We start from the raw sequence: 19,806 nt of genomic DNA, 5'->3' as shown, positions 1-19,806 counted from the left end.
CAGGGGAATGGGGGGGGGGGAGCACAGAGATCCAAATCAGCCTTCTTTGGAACTTCAGAATTGGAAGTCGATCACTGCAGGTTGAGCTCTAGGAAAGGTAGAAGAGGAATCTGAGCTTACATGCAATTTAAATCACACTGGAGGGGAGAAGGAGAGCGGTGGTCCCCAGCCTCTCCAGCTTCTTGCTCTACCCCATGGCCCCCCTCCTACGGCCCCACTGTGACTCTTAGCTATGGGACTGCAAGGACAGGTGTTTGTTCTGCAAAGAAAGAGAACAGTGTGTTGTGCCAACCCGTGCAGGGGGAGGGCATGCACAGCCCAAAGCAAGAAGGAACATCCAGCGCTCTGCGAACACACAACCTGAATCTTGCTGGCATTAATATATTTCTGGGAACAATTACCTTAATGCATCTCTCTAAGAGACTGGTAGCAGATTTATCTTCTGCCTGCTGGGATGCGGGAGGCTCTGCGGGGGTCAAAACTCGGATTTCCGGACAATGAGCTGCTACACATATTCAAGACTCATACAGGAGCTTGAAGTAGGTTCTGAGCACTGCTCCCTCTAAGATGTGCAGTCTTATGAGCAAAAATTCTATTTTGTGAGCTACTGGCATTCAAGTTGTGAGCTGCGGCATAAATTAAAGAGCCCTGTGGCACAGAGAGCTGCAGTACTGCAGTCCGAGCTCTCTGCTCATGACCTGAGTTCGATCCCGGTAGAAGCTGGGTTCAGGTAGCCAGCTCAAGGTTGACTCAGCTTTCCATCCTTCCGAGGTCGGTAAAATGAGTCCCCAGCTTGCTGGGGGGAGAAGTGAAGATGACTGGGGAAGGCAATGGCAAACCACCCCGTAAAAAGTCTGCTGTGAAAACATCATGATGCAACGTCACCCCAGAGTCAGAAACTGCTGGTGCTTGCACAGGGGACTACCTTTACCTTTTACTGCATAAATTAGTTTGCTGTGGGGCCATTTTTCTTGAGCTAAGGACAAAAAATGGTGAACTGGAAGCTAAAAACTGCGAGCTAGCTCACACTGACTCAGCTTAGAGGGAACATTGGTTTGGAGTCCCTTTTTCATGAACCTTATTTGGGGGTTCAGAGCTTTTAAACTCTCTTCCCTGTGTGTTGGCTGGATCAATAAGTAATGAATAACAAACTGAGAACTTACTTCGGTCTCCTGGCATTACAACGGTTTAATTTCTCCCTGGCCATTGCGATTCATTCCACCAGAGCTGAGGGGTTCTAGTCCACAACGTGCACATCCCAGCCATGTGAAGACCAAATCAAAACCAGAGAGGAGGCTCTTATTAAAAACCTTCCTACGCATCCCAAATCCTGGCAGGATGCCATAAAAAGTGGGAGGAGCAGGGCTTTTTTGTAGCAGGAACTCCTTTGCATATTAGGCCACACAACCCTGACTTAACCAATCCTCCAGGAGCTTACAGGGCTGTTCATACAGGGCCTACTGTAAGCTTCAGGAGGATTGGCTACATCAGGGGCGTGGGACCTAATATGCAAAGGAGTTACTGCTACAAAAAAAGGCCTTGGGAGGAGCCTCTAGGGCCATCAACAGCAATAGAGGTGCCCAGTAGAATCAGGCAGATGTTTGTTGTAGTAGTAGAATCGTAGAATCATGGAAGGGACCTCCAGGGTCATCTAGTCCAACCGCCTACACAATGCAGGAAACTCACAAATACCTCCCCCTAAATTCACAGGATCCTCACAGGTGACAAACAATATGGACTGTCTGCCAGTGTCTCGAGGCGGCAGGAGGAAGGTGGCGGGCCTAGCTCGCCTGGGAAATTATAGATGTTTGTATGCAAATGCTAGAAGTGTTCAAAGTAAAATTGGTGAATTGGAATGTTTAGTGTTGGGAGAAAACATAGACATTGTGGGAATTTCAGAAACTTGATGGAATGAGGAGAATCAGTGGGACACGGTGATTCCTGGATATAAGCTATATCGGAAGGATAGGGAGGGAAGGGTTGGAGGTGGGGTGGCTCTGTATGTCAGAGAGGATATACGGTCCAGTAAGACTGAGATCAGAGAATTAGATTCACTTTTAGAAATGCTTTGGGTTGAAATAGAGGGCCCAAAAGGAAATTTAACTATGGGAGTTTGTTATCGCCCACCAAATCAAAAGAGAGAGGACGATTATAATATGATGGAAGGCTTAAAGATAGCGGCTAAACGTAAAAACTGTGTTGTAATAGGTGATTTTAACTACCCGCAGATTGATTGGGTCAATATGTGTTCTGGTCGAGAGAAAGAGATTGAGTTTCTTGATGCTCTCAATGACTGTGCTATGGAGCAGATGGTCTCAGAACCTACCAGGGGTGGGGCGATCCTCGATTTGGTCCTAAGTAATGCCCAAGACTTGGTGAGAGATGTAAAAGTGATCGCGCCGCTTGGGAGCAGTGACCATAATGTTATTGATTTCACCGTTTGTATAAATAGGGAGTTGTCCAAAAAGACCACCACAACCACATTTAACTTTAAAAGGGGTAAATACACTGAGATGAGGAGGCATGTGAGGAAGAAACTGAAAGGAAAGGTACATACGGTCAAAACCCTTGGGGAAGCTTGGACGCTATTTAAAACTATAATCCTAGAAGCTCAGATAAAATACATACCACAGGTTAGGAAAGGCACAAACAGGCATAAGAAAAGGCCTGCGTGGTTAACAAACAAAGTAATGGAAGCTGTAAAAGGTAAGAAGGACTCCTTTAAGCGGTGGAAAACCAGTCCAAGTGAGATTAGTAAAAGGGAACACAGGCTGTGGCAAATCAAATGCAAGACTGTGATCAGGCAGGCAAAAAGGGACTATGAGGAGCATATTGCAAAAAACATAAAGACCGACAATAAAACTTTCTTCAAATATATTAGAAGTAGGAAACCAGCCAGGGAGGCAGTGGGGCCCTTGGATGACCAAGGGGTAAAAGGATTACTGAAGGAGGATAGGGAAATGGCTGAGAAGCTAAATGAATTTTTTGCCTCCGTCTTCACTGTAGAAGACGAGAACTTTTTGCCCGCCCCAGAACCACTAATTTTGGAAGGGGTGTTGAAAGACCTGAGTCAGATTGAGGTGACAAATGAGGAGGTCCTACAACTGATAGACAAATTAAAAACTAATAAGTCACCGGGTCCGGATGGCATACATCCGAGAGTTCTGAAGGAACTCACAGTTGAACTTGTGGATCTTCTAACAAAAATCTGTAATCTTTCATTGAAATCTGCCTCCGTTCCTGAGGACTGGAAGGTAGCAAATGTCACCCCCATCTTTAAAAAGGGTTCCAGAGGAGATCCGGGAAATTACAGGCCAGTCAGTCTGACTTCAATACCGGGAAAGTTGGTAGAAACCATTATCAAGGACAGAATGAGTAGGCACATTGATGAACACGGGTTATTGAGGAAGACTCAGCATGGGTTCTGCAAGGGAAGATCTTGCCTCACTAACCTGTTGCATTTCTTTGAGGGGGTGAACAAACATGTGGACAAAGGAGACCCGATAGATGTTGTTTACCTTGACTTCCAGAAAGCTTTTGATAAAGTTCCTCATCAAAGGCTCCTTAGAAAGCTTGAGAATCATGGAGTAAAAGGACAGGTCCTCTTGTGGATCAAAAACTGGCTGAGTAATAGGAAGCAGAGAGTGAGTATAAATGGGCAGTCTTCGCAGTGGAGGACGGTAAGCAGTGGGGTGCCACAGGGCTCGGTACTGAGTCCCATGCTCTTTAACTTGTTCATAAATGATTTAGAGTTGGGAGTGAGCAGTGAAGTGGCCAAGTTTGCGGATGACACTAAATTGTTCAGGGTGGTGAGAACCAGAGAGGATTGTGAGGAACTCCAAAGGGATCTGTTGAGGCTGGGTGAGTGGGCGTCAACGTGGCAGATGCGGTTCAATGTGGCCAAGTGCAAAGTAATGCACATTGGGGCTAAGAATCCCAGCTACAAATACAAGTTGATGGGGTGTGAACTGGCAGAGACTGATCAAGAGAGAGATCTTGGGGTCATGATAGATAACTCACTGAAAGTGTCAAGACAGTGTGCGTTTGCAATAAAAAAGGCCAATGCCATGCTGGGAATTATTAGGAAGGGAATTGAAAACAAATCAGCCAGTATCATAATGCCCCTGTATAAATCGATGGTGCGGTCTCATTTGGAGTACTGTGTGCAGTTCTGGTCGCCGCACCTCAAAAAGGATATTATAGCTTTAGAGAAGGTGCAGAGAAGGGCAACTAGAATGATTAAAGGGCTGGAGCACTTTCCCTATGAAGAAAGGTTGAAACGCTTGGGACTCTTTAGCTTGGAGAAACGTCGACTGCGGGGTGACATGATAGAGGTTTACAAGATAATGCATGGAATGGAGAAAGTAGAGAAAGAAGTACTTTTCTCCCTTTCTCACAATACAAGAACTCGTGGGCATTCGATGAAATTGCTGAGCAGACAGGTTAAAACGGATAAAAGGAAGTACTTCTTCACCCAAAGGGTGATTAACATGTGGAATTCACTGCCACAGGAGGTGGTGGCGGCCACAAGTATAGCCACCTTCAAGAGGGGTTTAGATAAAAATATGGAGCAGAGGTCCATCAGTGGCTATTAGCCACAGTGTATGTGTGTATATAACATTTTTTGCCACTGTGTGACACAGAGTGTTGGACTTGATGGGCCGTTGGCCTGATCCAACATGGCTTCTCTTATGTTCTTATGTTCTCATTGCTGTCAGATGGCCATCTAGCCTCTGTTTAAAAACCTCCAAGGAAGGAAAGCCCACCAACTCCTGAGGAAGCCTGTTCCACTGAGGAACTGCTCTAACGATAGCCCAACCATCAGCTAATAATTAGAGTATGCACATCAAAGACATCCTAGTCGAAAATCTCAGGTACATTTCAGCAGCCGAAAGATATCCAGGACTTTTCAGGAAAAAAAATATCCCAGATATATTTGGGTTTTTTTTCCTTTTCTGTTTCTGTGTCTCTGGGTTTTTATGGGCTTCCCCTTCCAAGTTTCTTGCTCAATGCTTGCAAAATCCTACCCACCATTGTGGATTTGGTTGTAATTCTGTGCTTTGAGATCAGCCCTTTCAATGGCAGTGGCACTGGGTTCTGCTGGGCATTCCACACTGATTGTGCTGGGCTTGCAAAGTCCTTACCCCACCCCAGCTTGGATTTATGTGACACTGGGCTTTGAGAGCAGTCCTTTTAAGTTTGCAGTGCCACAGTGGCACTGGGTTCTGCTGGGCTTTCTACTCACTGAACTGGTTGTGCTGGACTTGAAAAATGCCTCAATGTGTACTGCAGAGATTCCCTGCCTTGACATTAGTCCTCTATGGCTTCCATTGTCACAGTGGCTCTGGGTTCTGCTGGGTGTTCTGTACACTGAACTGGTTGTGCTGGGTTTGCAAACCCCCCACTCCACCCTGGTTGCTTGGATTGTGATTTTGTGCTTCCCATCAGTTCTAGCGAGGTGGCATTGCCACAATGGTACTGAGTTCTACAGAGCACTAAGTACATTGCATGCTGGTTCTGTTGGGCTTCCAACCTCTCCCTCCCCCTTGCTTGAATTCTTTGCTCGACATCTGTCCTGTCGAGTTGGCACTGTCACAATGGCACTGGGTTCTGCTAGGCACTCTGTGATTGCCCTGCTACTGCTGTGCACTCTGTGCATTGCACTGGTTCTGCCAGGCTTGCAAAATCCGCCCCCCCGGCCTCTTCAGTTTCTACTGCAGAGATTCACTGGCACACTGATTCTGTTCTGCTGGGCTTGGTTTTCCCCTTTTCCCCCTTTTTTGGAAACAAGGGAGGATGGGCCTTCTTCTTTGGGGGGGCATAGAACTGGACCCCCTCATCCATTTTTTTTAAACATGGAAGTTTTTCTAAGGAGAGGTATCAGCAGCTATGCAGCAAACTTGGTGCATCTACCTAAAAAAACAACAACCCAGCCCTACTCAGATAGATTCCCCAGTAGTTCTCATAGAGTATTATGGAGCCAAAAAAATTCAGGATTCTTGGAAAAAATCCCAAATCCAAGTACCATACAAGTATTGGAAGTTGGGAATATTTGGAAATACTAAAAAATATTTTTTTTTGGGGGGGGGGGGGGCTGTCCACACCTGAATGTTGCCTCCAACTGAACTGGGACAGACATCCCCAGAATCTGAACTATACTTCCTTCCACCTCCTTCTCTGAGAGATGCATTGCTCATGCATGACGTTAGGAAAGCACCTGCCAGCAAAATGGCATACATTCTAAAACCCTGCCTACCAGATAATTTTACTATTCTGTCATTGGATCTTAAATCTGCACCATTTTGCATTCTGAGCCACTGCCTACCAGCTGTGTGTGGCTCTGCTCACTGTGCCGGATTTCCTTGTCTGATGAAGTGTGCTTAGAGCACATGAAAGCTTATGTTCTGAATAAAACTAAGCTGGTCTTAAAGGTGCCACTTGACTCCTATTTTGTTCTACTACTTCAGACCAACACGGCTGCCCGCTTGGATCTATGTACAACAAAGCTTTTCCATTAGCTTTTTACCTGTACAGTCTGATGGGATGAATAAGGAGGGAAGAATCTGAGGTCACCTGAAGCAATGGCTTTATCAGATCTTTACTCTGCAGCTTCTGGTGATGCTCAGAAACATCACAACTTGACAGCGCCCGCCCTCTTCCTTCCTGCAGAAAATACATCTCGAAAAAGATTGCCTGAGCATCCCCGCCCCAGGAACAGCTGCCAAAGCACTTCCAACCACAAGGGACCCAAAAGCATCTTTTTGTCCACTCAAAGGGAAATATGACCTTACTCAATGTGACAGCAGATTCACTGCAGGGTGGAAAACAGAGGTAGCCATCTCTATCGGGGCGGGGGTGGATTTGCAAAGGAGCTGGTCGCAGGCAATACCCCTTCTAAGCCGGGGAGCCTTGTAAGCAAAAATTCTACTTTGTGAGCATCTGCATCAAATAGTTGTGAGCTTCTGCATCAATTAGTTTGTTCTGGGGCCATCCTTCCCCAGCTATGACAAAAAAAAAAAATGTGTGAGCTGAAGGCTAAAAAGCTGCGAGCTAGCTCACACTAACTCCGCTTAGAGAGAACACTGGTAGCAGGTTATGGGCACCCTCAAGAGCAGATGTGTCAAACTCCTTTGTTATGAGGGCCGGATCTGACATAAATGAGACCTTGTTGGGCCGGGCCACGTCAGGCCGGGCCACGTGCGTACCTATTTAAGATTAGGTAGCAGAGATATAAACTTTATAAAGGACACAAACACAATTAAATACTTTAAAAAACCTTAAAATAGAATCATAGAGTTGGAAGGGACCTCCAGGGTCATCTAGTCCAACCCCCTGCACAATGCAGGAAACTCACAAATGCCTCCCCCTAAATTCACAGGATCTTCATTGCTGTCAGATGGCCATCTAGCCTCTGTTTAAAAACCTCCAAGGAAGGAGAGCCCACCACCTCCAAAGGAAGGAGAGCCCACCACCTCCTGAGCCCATCTTCCACTGAGGAATCGCTCTGACGGTCAGGAAGTTCTTCCTAATGTTGAGCTGGAAACTCTTGATTTAATTTCAACCCATTGGTTGAAACATTAGCTTAAAACATTAGCACTCGTGGTCTATAAAAGTGTTCTTTGTATCGTTCCCCTGGGATCCAGGGAACTGAGCAAAGGAAGCTCTGGCTCTTTCCTTCCTTTCCCAGTGGACCAGGAGGGGGAGGAGCCTCAGCCAATAGAATGAAGAGAGGCTTGGCTCAGTAGCTCTGCTGTGCGATTGAGAGAGTCTGGCAAGGCAAGCTCTCCCTCCTTTCCTCCCCAAGGGGGGGGTCTCAGCCAATGGAGAAAATAGAGACTTTGCTCTGCAGCTCCTGTGCAATTGAGCAAGCCTTGCAGTTATGCAGGAGGGGGCAAGAGAGAGGGAGAAGGAAGCAGATGACAGCCAGTAGCTCGGGGGCCTGATTCGGTCCCCAAACTGCATGTTTGACACCCCTGCTCAAGAGGAAATGGAGTTTTATTTATCCAGCCAGAGGTGACCTGATTATGCAACAGCTGGCACGTTTTGGATGGGCAGCCATGTGGGATGCAGTGAGACCTGAACCCTGGAGAATGAAACCTTGCAAGTTCTACACCTGCCCCTTTCAAATAAAAGAATGCTACGTTTCTTCTCCTGTGGTCTGACCCCACTGCGTCCCTCACCTGTACTAAAACACCACACCTGCATGCAGCCTCCAATTCAACTGGGACAGATGTCCCAGTCTGTATCTACCCTGTGCTCTTACATCAGATTTTTTGTGGGAGGGGGGGGCACGCTTAGGGAGAGAACCCAGCCGCAAACTAGCTTTGCATAAAAAGCTCAGATCTAAGACCACCTTCGGTAATTAATAGAGAGCATTTAAACTAAACCAATCAACGGAGGGCTTGTGGCTCAGGGATCGAGCACCTGCTTTGCATTCCGAAGGTGCTGGGTTTAATCCCAGCATCTCCCATCAAAGACTGTCAGGTAGCTAGAAAGGTCTTCCTCTGCATCTGACAGGTCAGTCAGTGCAGACAATATGGGGCTTGCTAGACCAGTGATCTGGCTTGATACAGGGCATCCTGCTGGCTGATTGGGGAGGGGGGGGGGCGGCGGGAAATCAACCACTATCCTAGGGACTGATTCAGATGGGTAGTCTTGTTGGTCTGAAGCAACAGCACAAAGTTTGAGTCTAGTGGCACCTTTAAGATCAACCAAGTTTAATTCAGGTTGTCAGCTTTCATGTGCATGCACACTTTTTCAGTCACACTGAAATAGGCTTTGCCAACCGTTACACATAGGTGTGTGGGGGAGTTAGTTGCCAGGGAGGGCCAATTTAAATCAAGATGCATCAGTAACGGAGCAATAAGTATAGCTAAGATTATATTAAAACAGTTGGTAAAACCTGTGGACAGCAGCAATTCAGCATACAGATTAACAAATTTGATGTCAGATGTTTATCCATTTCTCCTTTGGTGTAGGGCTTAAGAACATAAGAGAAGCCATGTTGGATCAGGCCAATGGCCCATCCAGTCAAACACTGTGTCACACAGTGGCCAGAAAACCCAAGTGCCATCAGGAGGTCCATCAGTGGGGCCAGGACACTAGAAGCCCTCCTACTGTGTCCCCCCTCCCCAAGCACCAAGAATAGAGCGCATCACTGCTCCAGACAGAGAGTTCCAACAACACGCTGTGGCTAATAGCCACTGATGGACCTCTGCTCCATATGTTTATCCAAAAGATATGGACCCATATGCGCTATATAGAGAACTGAAGGGTACTGTTGGCATTTAATGGCATGTGCAGTGTTAGAAGATGAGCAACTAAATGAACCTGAGATAATGTAGTTCAGGGGTGGCCAACGGTAGCTCTCCGGATGTTTTTTTTGCCTACAACTCCCATCAGTCCCAGCCAGCATGGGAGTTGTAGGGAAAAAACATCCAGAGAGTTACCGTTGGCCACCCCGATGTAGTTGATGCAGTTAGGTCCAATGAATGTGTTGTCTGGGTGTACCTGGCAGCAAAGTTGGCATTTGGGTTTATTGCAAGCTTTGGCACCAGTGTCTATGTTCAAATTAGATGTTGTATTATTGTGGGTGAGGAGCTGCTTAAGATTGGAGGGCTGTCGGTGGGCAAGAAAAGGTTTGCCCCCTGGCACTTGTGAATAATGGTCATTATCCAGTAGAGGTTGCAAGTAGCTGATGATGCTTTGAACTGTTCTGAGCTGAGAGCTCTCACAACCTCCACTGGGTAATTGCATTCAGTTCTCTACACAGAGCAAACAGGTCAAACCCTATGGGATGCAAACCTGACATAAAGGACCATAAAACAGAAACCTGTAAGGGAACATTGCAGCCTCCAAGGACACACAACGGGGGCCTTAAAGTAGCTGTTTTATTGCAAGGGAATTTCAGCAACAGATTAGAATGGAAAATTGCTGAATTACAAGTTATTACAACACTCAGGACAATGGAATCCCCAGGGCTTAACAGAGATATCGGGTTCTTATCTTACTACACATACTACTCAGTTCTTGCTAATTTGCTGCTATTCACAGGTTTTACCAACTGCTTTAATCCAATCTTAACCATACTAATCACTCAGTTACTTATGTACCTTGATTCCAATTGGCCTTTCCTGGCAACTAATCCACCCCTTCCCCAATACCTATATGTAATGGCTGGCAAAGTCTGTTTCAATGTATCTGAAGTGTGCATGCACATGAAAGCTTATAGCCCGAATTAAGCTTTGTTGGTTTTACAGGTGCTACTTGTCTCAAATTTCATCCTGGAGATCATAAAAAACTTACATGTATACACTGTTGTTCTGAAAGACCATTACAAAGTTTGCTTTTCATGTGCTTTCTGATCCCAAGAAACCTGAATGCCATTTAATAGGGACGACCCACCAGCAAACGGTAACTGGAGACTCTTTTGGTGAAAACGAGAATAGTTGAGAGAGCCTCAAATTGCAATGGGGGTAAAAACACAATAGTTTGAATTTTATATAATACTTTGAATGTTGAAAGCATTCAGCATCCTACTGTAATACTTACCTGTTAAGTAGGTCAACATTATCTCCATGTTGTACAGGGAGGGTCAGGAAAGGGAACGTAGACTAAGGCTGCCTAGTGAATTTGTGGCGGAGGTGACCTTTCACCTAGGAACCTTTTGGATGGATCACTGTTCCGTTTCCTAGTCACTTTGCTACACCAGGCTTTGGGGGCGTCCGAGAGCAGATGGGAGGGCATTGCTTCCCCACTTTGCTATAGGAATCAAGTAGAACTGCCACCACCACGTACCTCTGAAAGTGGAATTCAAGAGGAATTTGGAAACCCTGCATAGGTGAAATACATTTCTATATGGCAGCCAATAACCAAGAGAAACCACGTTTATATTACCCTAGCCAGTTAACAGAGGAGAACTGTCATTTTGCATTTTCCACCCCAGGTATGAAAACTGATGAAAACTTAAAACTGGCCAAGGCGGAAGCCTAGTGGAACAGTGCCCAGTCCTCCGTCTCAAAGGCCTCCGCCCCCAAACCCTGCACAACTGAATGGAGTTCTTGCTGGCTCCACTGACACACCTGAAAAGTGGACTAGCTCTGAAGTCAGTTGGGCCATTCTATATACTGAAATTATTTCATCAGCCTGATAAGCTAAGAACTTCCGTTCACAAGGATGGGCGAGGGGAAGGAACAATGGTTTGGCCCAATCACAGGTTCTTCTGCAGCCAGTGGTAAAGCTTATGATTTGCACACAGAAGGTTCTCATTTCGATACCTGCCATCTTCCTTCAAAGGGCTGCCAGCAGGCGCCAGGAACCTCTTCCTGGGATCCGACAAAACTGCGCAGGATGGGTCCCCACTGGCCTGACTCCGCACATGGCACCACCCTGACGTGTCTGAAATACGTATGCTCACTCTTAAGCGGTGCACCATTGTACAGGGTGTTCTCTTTGCATTTAAAAGAAATGGACTGAAGATTGCTTGGGATTTCCACGTAGCTTTATTTAAACATTGACAATACCAGAGCCCGGTTAACAGGTTTTGTTTCGGGTCAGGGTTTTCAGCAATGCTAAGTATGTGTGTGTCTTTCTCCGAGAACATCTGACGCAGAAGAAAGGGATGCTATAGCGGTATTTCTTTCCCCTCCTCCCTTTTCACTGCCAGAACCATTTAAAAATGGGGGGCCGGAACGTTACCAAAACACATTCGTTTACCAAAGCTGAACCTTGTTCTGGCAGCTAACAAGCAACCGAAAGCTTTCCAAAACGTGGATTGCTGCAATTCCTCCTATCTTCCTCCAAGGCATCACTTCACCTCAAAGAAAACCCGGCTGCTTCCCTGGACCTCAGTCTTTAACGGAATAGAGCGATTACTAGTTGCAACTGTATACAATGGTTTTCCCATCTGTTTTGGGACAGGATTGGTAGCGGTTAGTCATTTCATGTTCACTGGACAGGTAAGACTGTAGTGCAAACTCTACTGGTTTCGAGGCGCATTTGTTCAACTTCCCTAGGAATGCCTGCGACGGAAAGATAAAAAGCCCGTGGAGTGAAAGGGCTTTCTATACCCTTTTAACACTGAAGAATTAAGAGGGACTGAGGAAAGCAGCTCAGCTCTATCCTCTATACCAGGGGTGGCCAACGGTAGCTCTCCAGATGTTTTTTTGCCTACAACTCCCAACAGCCCCAGCCATTGGCCATGCTAGCTGGGGCTGATGGGAGTTGTAGGCAAAAAAACATCTGGAGAGCAACCGTTGGCCACCCCTGCTCTATACATCGGCAACCATCCCTCGTTGCTGGAACTACTCCGACAAACGACAGCTAAGAATTATTTGCCTACATGTGAGCCAGCGATAACAGACCAGCTGCTATAGAAATAATACAGTGCGACACAGAAGCGGGGGGGGGGGGGGGGGCAGCAAGACAGTTTGAAACTGTTGGAAGATGCTGGCGGCATCTCAACACAGGAGATGGTCCTGAAGGAAACATAAGACAAAATCTGCGTTCATTTTTGAGTGCTGGGATTGCCAACACACATGACTCCTATTGCAAAAAGACATTTTGAACAGGTCACCGTGCCTTTAATACTCAAGAAAGAAGACCAAAAGGAAGGACTTTTAAAAATCATACTAAAAATAAAAATAAAACCCTTCAAAATGCCTTTCAGCCGAACAGGCTGCTTCTCAAATTAAAGAGTGCAGATCGGCACCCTTCGTATTTCAGATTCCACGGAAATGCAGCCCACTTTTAACACACTGGAGCTGCTACACAAAAAGTAACAATAAAATCATCCTGTCCAGTTGTGTCTGTAGGATACGCATCAAAAGACGCAGGTTTGGAGGATAAAATTAGCCTCAGGAATAGCACGAGAGGGAGGGAAAGCTTTTAAGAAACATTTTTCATTTTTTAAAAAACAACCCTGTTTTTAACGTAGTGACTAGGAGTAAAATTCATGATTTGCAGGGAGGGAATGCCAGCATAATTTAAAAAACAAACAAACACACGCACAAAACCAAGATTTGTTTTCCTCTCGGCTCCTGCAAAAGACTTAATGCATGAGATATCGGTCGAGTGAGTGTGCAACCAAGCTGGTGGGGCTGTGTAGCGTTGAAGGTTGAACCTTGGAACAGACAGCATGGAAATGGCTGGATTCCTGGTCAGAGTTCTAGCAGGGATGACACAGCAGCAGGCAGCTTAAACCGGATTAGAACAGCTCTCTCTCTCTCTCTTTCCCTCCCTCCCACTTTGATCTCAAGGCCGTTCCCTTCTTCGATGCCGCGCTAGCAACAGTTCCGTTCCTTGGCTGCAACAACATCCAACTTCCCATCCCAGGAAGGGCAGCCTCCACGGGTGCCTGCTCCCCCTCTCCTCTGGGGAGCCTTCCCTGACCCCAGACCGCCCTCCCTGCCCACATCCTGCATTCCAAGGGAGCAAAGGCAGCCTCACTGCAAACCCACCGCTAACCCTTTTCTAGGGCTCTCCTTGGTCCGAGTCTGGTTTCGGCTGGGAGGTTTCCTTTTTGCTGGGTTGGACGGGAGGGAGGAAGAAGAGCCCAGGAATGAGAAGGCCTGTGGTTCCCATGGCTCTTTCGTGGGAGGTGCTTGTCTTTCCCTGGTTTCCCTTTCAGGCTTGTTCCTTGTCTGCTCTCCACAGCCTCTCCTTGACCTCCAGGGGCAAGGTGTTGAAGAGGTCCTCCTCCACCACCAGCCCGCTGCGCTTCAGCAAGGGGCAGTCGCCCAGCTCCACGGGCAGGCACTCCAGGCGGTTTCCCCGCAGTTCGATCTGGGACAGGCTCGTCAGCTCTCCCACCCGGGAAGGCAGAGACTGCAACACGTTGTTCCCCAGGTGCAAAGTCCGAAGCTTCCTGCACTGGAAGAGCTCAGGCGGGAGGCTCTCGATCTGCAGGACGGGAGAAGGAAAGGAAGAGCAATGGGTTATTTTTAACACACACGCATGGCTTTTTTTATAGCAGGAACTTATTTGCATGTTAGGCCACACATCCCTGATGTATCCAATCCTCCTGGAGCTTACAGTAGGCCTTGTATGAAGAGCACTGAAAACTCTTGGAGGATTGGCTACATCAGAGGTGTGTGGCCCAATATGCAAAAGAGTCCCTGCTACCAAAAAGGGTTTAAAAAGCCCCTTCACTCTCCGGCCTAATATGCAAAAGAAGAAGAAGAAGATGATGATATTGGATTTATATCCCGCCCTCCACTCCAAAGAGTCTCAGAGCGGCTCACGATCTCCTTTACCTTCCCCACAACAGACACCCTGTGAGGTAGATGAAGACATTGGATTTATATCCTGCCCTCCACTCCAAAGAGTCTCAGAGCGGCTCAAGATCTCCTTTACCTTCCTCCCCCACAACAGACACCCTGTGAGGTAGATGAAGACATTGGATTTATATCCTGCCCTCCACTCCGAAGAGTCTCAGAGCGGCTCACAATCTCCTTTACCTTCCTCCCCCACAACAGACACCTTGTGAGGTGGGTGGGGCTGAGAGGGCTCTCACAGCAGCTGCCCTTTCAAGGACAACCTCTGCCAGAGCTATGGCTGACCCAAGGCCATTCCAGCAGGTGCAAGTGGAGGAGTGGGGAATCAAACCCGGTTCTCCCAGATAAGAGTCCGCTCACTTAACCAAACTACACCAAACTGGCTCTCCCTGCTACCAAAAAGGGTTTAAAAAACCCTTCATTCCATGGCCTAATATGCAAAAGGAGTCCCTGCTACCTGTATACGAACACACACAGGTAGGGATGCCAGCCTTCAGATCTCCCAGGACTGCAGCTGATCTCTAGATGCCAGGGATGGTTTCCTCTCTGGAGAAAATGTCTGCAGCCTGCAGAGATCCCTCACTTCAACCTTGCCCTTCCTGGGCTCCACCCCAAAATCTCCAGAAGTTTTCCAACCCCAAGTTGGCAACCCCGTCACAGGATTCATTTTACTGTTCTACCTTTCCTGACACTTTCTACAAACTTGAAAGCCTACCTTTACGGACACAGCAACACGTCTCTCATAAGCACGTAAGAGAAGTCATGTTGGATCAGGCCAATGGCCGACCCAGTCCATCACTCTGTCACACAGTGGCCAAAAAAACCATGTGCCATCAGGAGGTCCATCAGTGGGGTCGGGACACTAGAAGCCCTCCCACTGTTGCCCCTCCCAAGCACCAAGAATACAGAGCATCACTGCCTCACACAGAGAGTTCCATTTATAAGAACATAAGAAAAGTCATGTTGGATCAGGCCAATGGCCCATCCAGTCCAACACTCTTGTGTCACAGAGTGGCAAAAAACCGGGTGCCATCAGGAGGTCCATCAGTGGGGCCAGGACACTAGAAGCCCTCCCACTGTTGCCCCTCCCAAGCACCAAGAATACAGAGCATCACTTGCCCCAGACAGAGAGAAGAAGATGATATTGGATTTATATCCCTCCCTCCACTCCGAAGAGTCTCAGAGCGGCTCACAATCTCCTTTATCTTCCTCCCCCACAACAGACACCCTGGAGTGGAGGAGTGGGGAATCAAACCCGGTTCTCCCAGATAAGAGTCCGCACACTTAACCACTACACCAAACTGGCTCCAGCAATACGCTGTGGCTAGTAGCCACTGATGGACCTCTGCTCCATATGTTTATCCAATCCCCTCTTGAAGCTGGCTATGCTTGTAGCTCTCACATAGCAAACTGAAGTTATATGCACTATGGATTATTTAGCCCCTTTTTAAAATTTGCAAAGTACTCCATTAAGACCTGAAGTTTTCAAAGTAAAATAGTGATGCAGTTGACCAGGGATGAAACCAACAACATGCCCCTTGTATGTGGTCAGGGTGGGGGTTTGCCAGATTCAACGGACTGTGTTGGCTCTCAGTGATGCCTGTAACCTGCCTACAAGCAATGGGCAGGGGTATCTTCGGCACTGGGTAGTACAGGATCTCACTTTTGAAGTTTAGACCAAGGCCACTTTGTCATGGTCACACAGACTGGTTGCATCCATCAATGTACACTTTTGGCAGTCTTCTAGGCTTCCACTGTGGGATAGATTGTATGCCTGCCTTGACACAGATGGCTCAGGGATGGCCAAACTTGTTTAGCATAAGAGCCACACAGAATAAACATTGGATGTTTGAGAGCCGCAAGGCATGAATGCTTGCCGTTCGCTCCCAGGCCAGAATGGCAATTAAGATTTTTAAGCAAGCTAAAAAGATGTTCAACAAAGCAAGCTTTTTAGCAGAAGGAGAAAAACCATCCTCTTGATCGTAACTCAAACTCTCTTAGGTAAAACTGAGGACTTTCTGAAGCCTCTAAAGATATTCCTGGTTTGGCAAGGATTTCCCTGCGGCCCTTTCAGAAGTCACTATCCCAAGAGGGGCAGAGGGGAGCCTTCCCTAGAGAAAGCAAACCGCTGCAGAAAATCATCTCACACCTCAGGGTGGGGGTGGGGGGAAATATGTTGACTGAAGACCAGCCATCGTAGCTGTAGCTATCCCAAGTTGCATCGCTGTTGTCATAGAGCTAATCGGATCAACTCATCATTTCCAAGAAACCACAACAGACCCAGTTGGCAGGAGCCAACGTTACTCCTTGGTCATCACGTCAGCTCTCCGGAGATCAGAACACCCTCCTGAATTCTGCAGGTGAGCACGCTGTAGTTCTAGGATCAAAAACAATTTAACTCAAAGCTTCTTATGAACTTCCTTTTCCTAAGCATGTTCCAGTTGTAAAACATTAGCTTTTTGCAACCTTCGGGCACGCTCAAAACGGGGATCAGAATGCAGAGAAAACAAAGGGGCAGCAGAAGAAGAGAGGAATGGTAGAATTGGTGGTATTATTTGTAGCATAACAGAAAGCCACAGGCAACGGAAAAATCTCCTGGTCGCCGCCCCTAGTGAACAGTTGTCAGTATTGGCATCACATCCTGCCCAGCAGCATTTAAAAAACCATCACCAGGGCTGTGTTTATTCCACAATTTTGCGGGAGGGGGGGACGACTAGGAAATTAATTTCGGGCTTCGGGCTTCAGCATCCTGCTAAACTCAAAATCCGTGCATGCCAATGACCAGACTGAGTGAAGTTAGACTTCTGCCAAACATTAACTACTGAGTCCTATCTTGAAGAAGGTCATCTGTGCTGCCACATTGTTTTTACTTTGGAGCACTTCCAGGAAGGAAGCCCTTTGAACTGGGCAGGCATACCACAGGGCCAGCAATTCAAAACCTACAGAACCTGAGAGGTGCGATGCATGCAGGAGTAAAGAGAAGAAAGAAACCACCACCATTGCCACCACCATCATCAATTCAGCTTGATGAGTCGCCCCATCTTGGCCAAAGCCAGGCTCTAGTCGATGTACAACAATAAAAACATACAATAATCATTAAAACCAATTACCCCATTTGCTGGCGTATAAGACTACTTTTTTGCCCTGAAAAACATGCCTCCAAGCGGGGGGGTCATCTTATACTCCAGGTGCACTTCAGTTGGGATAGACATAGCTGCCCATAGTGGCCTCCCGATGCCCGCCCACCTCATTCTACATACCGTCCAGTATCGCGCAGTATCCAGCGTGGCCGCAGCGGGTCATCAGCGTGGCTGCGGCGAGCATCAGCAGCGAGACAGGGGTGCTAGCTTTTTCGGCGTGACCGGCCCGTTCTGCTCGGCGGGAAGCAGCGGCGCTCCGGCCCACCCCTTGTTTACGCAGAGCTAGCATTTGCGCACTAGTGCCAGTCACAGGGAGATGCAGGGGCGGGCCGGAGGCGCTGCGGCCATACAATGGTGTGCGGAAGAGGGGGTAGTCTTATACGGCAAGTATATAACAAACTCTATATTTTGAGTGGAAATGTTGGGGGATCGTCCTATACGCCGGCAAATATGGTACTAAAAATAGGTTACAGACCTGAGGACGTCTGTTATGAAGTGCTGTCAAATTCCTGTTTTCTAGGTACTGCATCGGGGCAGGGAGCCCCCTTGGAGGGGGGAAGGAGAGGAATGTCACCCTGGCAACCATCGCTGGCCTCACCAAAGCCTGGTGGAACATCTCTGCCTTGCAGGCCCTGCGGAACTGCAAAAGATCCCCCAGGGCCCTAGCATCTTCCGGCAGAACGTTCCACCAGGTTGGGGCTAGCACTGAGAAAGTCCTGCCCCTTGTTGAGGACAGGGTGGGGGGGGAGAGAAAGGAACTAACAGCAAAGCTTCCCTGCCTAGAGCCAGTTGGTGTAGTGGTTAAGTGTGCGGACTCTTATCTGGGAGAACCGGGTTTGATTCCCCACTCCTCCACTTGCACCTGCTGGAATGGCCTTGGGTCAGCCGTAGCTCTGGCAGAGGTTGTCCTTGAAAGGGCAGCTGCTGTGAGAGCCCTCTCCAGCCCCACCCACCTCACAGGGTGTCTGTTGTGGGGGAGGGAGATAAAGGAGATTGTGAGCCCCTCTGAGACTCTTCGGAGTGGAGGGCGGGATATAAATCCAATATCTTCTTCTTCTTCTTCTTCTAGTGAGCGCCCAGCAATTCTTTTCTTTTTTTTTTGCCCCAGGGGCCACCAGGCTATTTACATGCATAATCCGCTTTGCATGCAGACTCCAGGTTTTGCACCAGATTGAGTTTGTGAGCATGTGTCCGATGCAGGTCTTGTAGACCACTGGATCCCAACCTTTTCGGTATGATGACCCACAAAGTCCGAATTTACCTGGTATGGCAACCAGAGTTTTGGCACCCTAGGCAATCTATAAGAACATCAGAGAAGCCATGTTGGATCAGGTCAATGGCCCATCCAGCCCAACACTCTGTGTCACATGAGAACATAAGAGAAGCCCTGTTGGATCAGGCCAGTGGCCCATACAGTCCAACACTCTGTGTCACATAAGAACATAAGAGAAGCCCTGTTGGATCAGGCCAGTGGCCCATCCAGTCCAACACTCTGTGTCATACAAAGGCCAATATGTGCGTGTATATATATATATATATATATATACACACACACACACACACACACACACACACACACACTGTGGCTAATAGCCACTGATGGACCTCTGCTCTGTATTTTTATCCAGTTACCATAATAACTGTCTAGTTCAGCATTAAGGAAGGGCATGAACCAAACAACAAAGCAAACTTTCTCATGAATTTTGTCATGCCCCGTTCATGGTTCACAGAGTCAAGTTCGTGGCAGGGCGCCTGGCACAAACTTTCCAAGAACTCTGCCATTGCCATTGAGGGAATACATTCCTAGACAGACTCAAAATATTTACAAAACTTCAAAACAACAACTTGGGAGCAATGCTCCCTCTAAGCTGCAGAGTCTTGTGAGCAAAAATTCTACTTTGTGAGCTACTGGCATTAAAATCTGCCTCCGTTCCTGAGGACTGGAAGGTAGCAAATGTCACCCCCATCTTTAAAAAGGGTTCCAGAAGAGATCCGGGAAATTACAGGCCTGTCAGTCTGATTTCAATACCGGGAAAGTTGGTAGAAACCATTATTAAAGACAGAATGAGTAGGCACATTGATGAACACGGGTTATTGAGGAAGACTCAGCATGGGTTCTGCAAGGGAAGATCTTGCCTCACTAACCTATTACAGTTCTTTGAGGGAGTAAACAAGCATGTGGACAAAGGAGACCTGATAGATGTTGTTTACCTAGACTTCCAGAAAGCTTTTGATAAAGTTCCTCATCAAAGGCTCCTTAGAAAGCTTGAGAGTCATGGAGTAAAAGGACAGGTCCTCTTGTGGATCAAAAACTGGCTGAGTAATAGGAAGAAGAGAGTGAGTATAAATGGGCAGTCTTCGCAGTGGAGGACGGTAAGCAGTGGGGTGCCGCA

General features: G+C 47.5%; 1 protein-coding gene across 3 annotated transcripts in view; it reads right to left on the bottom strand.

Annotated features, from left to right (window-relative positions):
- Positions 1-11,482: 11,482 nt before the first annotated feature.
- LRRC8A (leucine rich repeat containing 8 VRAC subunit A) overlaps positions 11,483-19,806 on the bottom strand; it is a 55,068-nt gene continuing 46,744 nt past the window's right edge. For 2 of the 3 annotated variants that reach the window (XR_009556023.1, XR_009556022.1), the window contains exons 4-5: positions 12,263-13,899; positions 11,483-12,116 (exon numbers count right to left, since the gene is read on the bottom strand). Coding sequence is in view for 1 of the 3 variants with exons in the window: in XM_060250565.1 (XP_060106548.1) it covers positions 13,624-13,899 (276 nt within the window). In the remaining 2 variants the exon portion in view is untranslated. Of the gene's footprint in view, positions 13,900-19,806 lie in introns of all 3 variants that reach the window. The other variant, XM_060250565.1, reaches the window with a different exon arrangement.

The sequence above is a fragment of the Heteronotia binoei genome, chromosome 12 (genome assembly GCF_032191835.1).
Source record: "Heteronotia binoei isolate CCM8104 ecotype False Entrance Well chromosome 12, APGP_CSIRO_Hbin_v1, whole genome shotgun sequence".
Lineage (NCBI taxonomy): Eukaryota > Metazoa > Chordata > Lepidosauria > Squamata > Gekkonidae > Heteronotia > Heteronotia binoei.
Note: the sequence above shows the minus strand (reverse complement) of the source record. Positions and strands in the feature narration are given on the sequence as shown.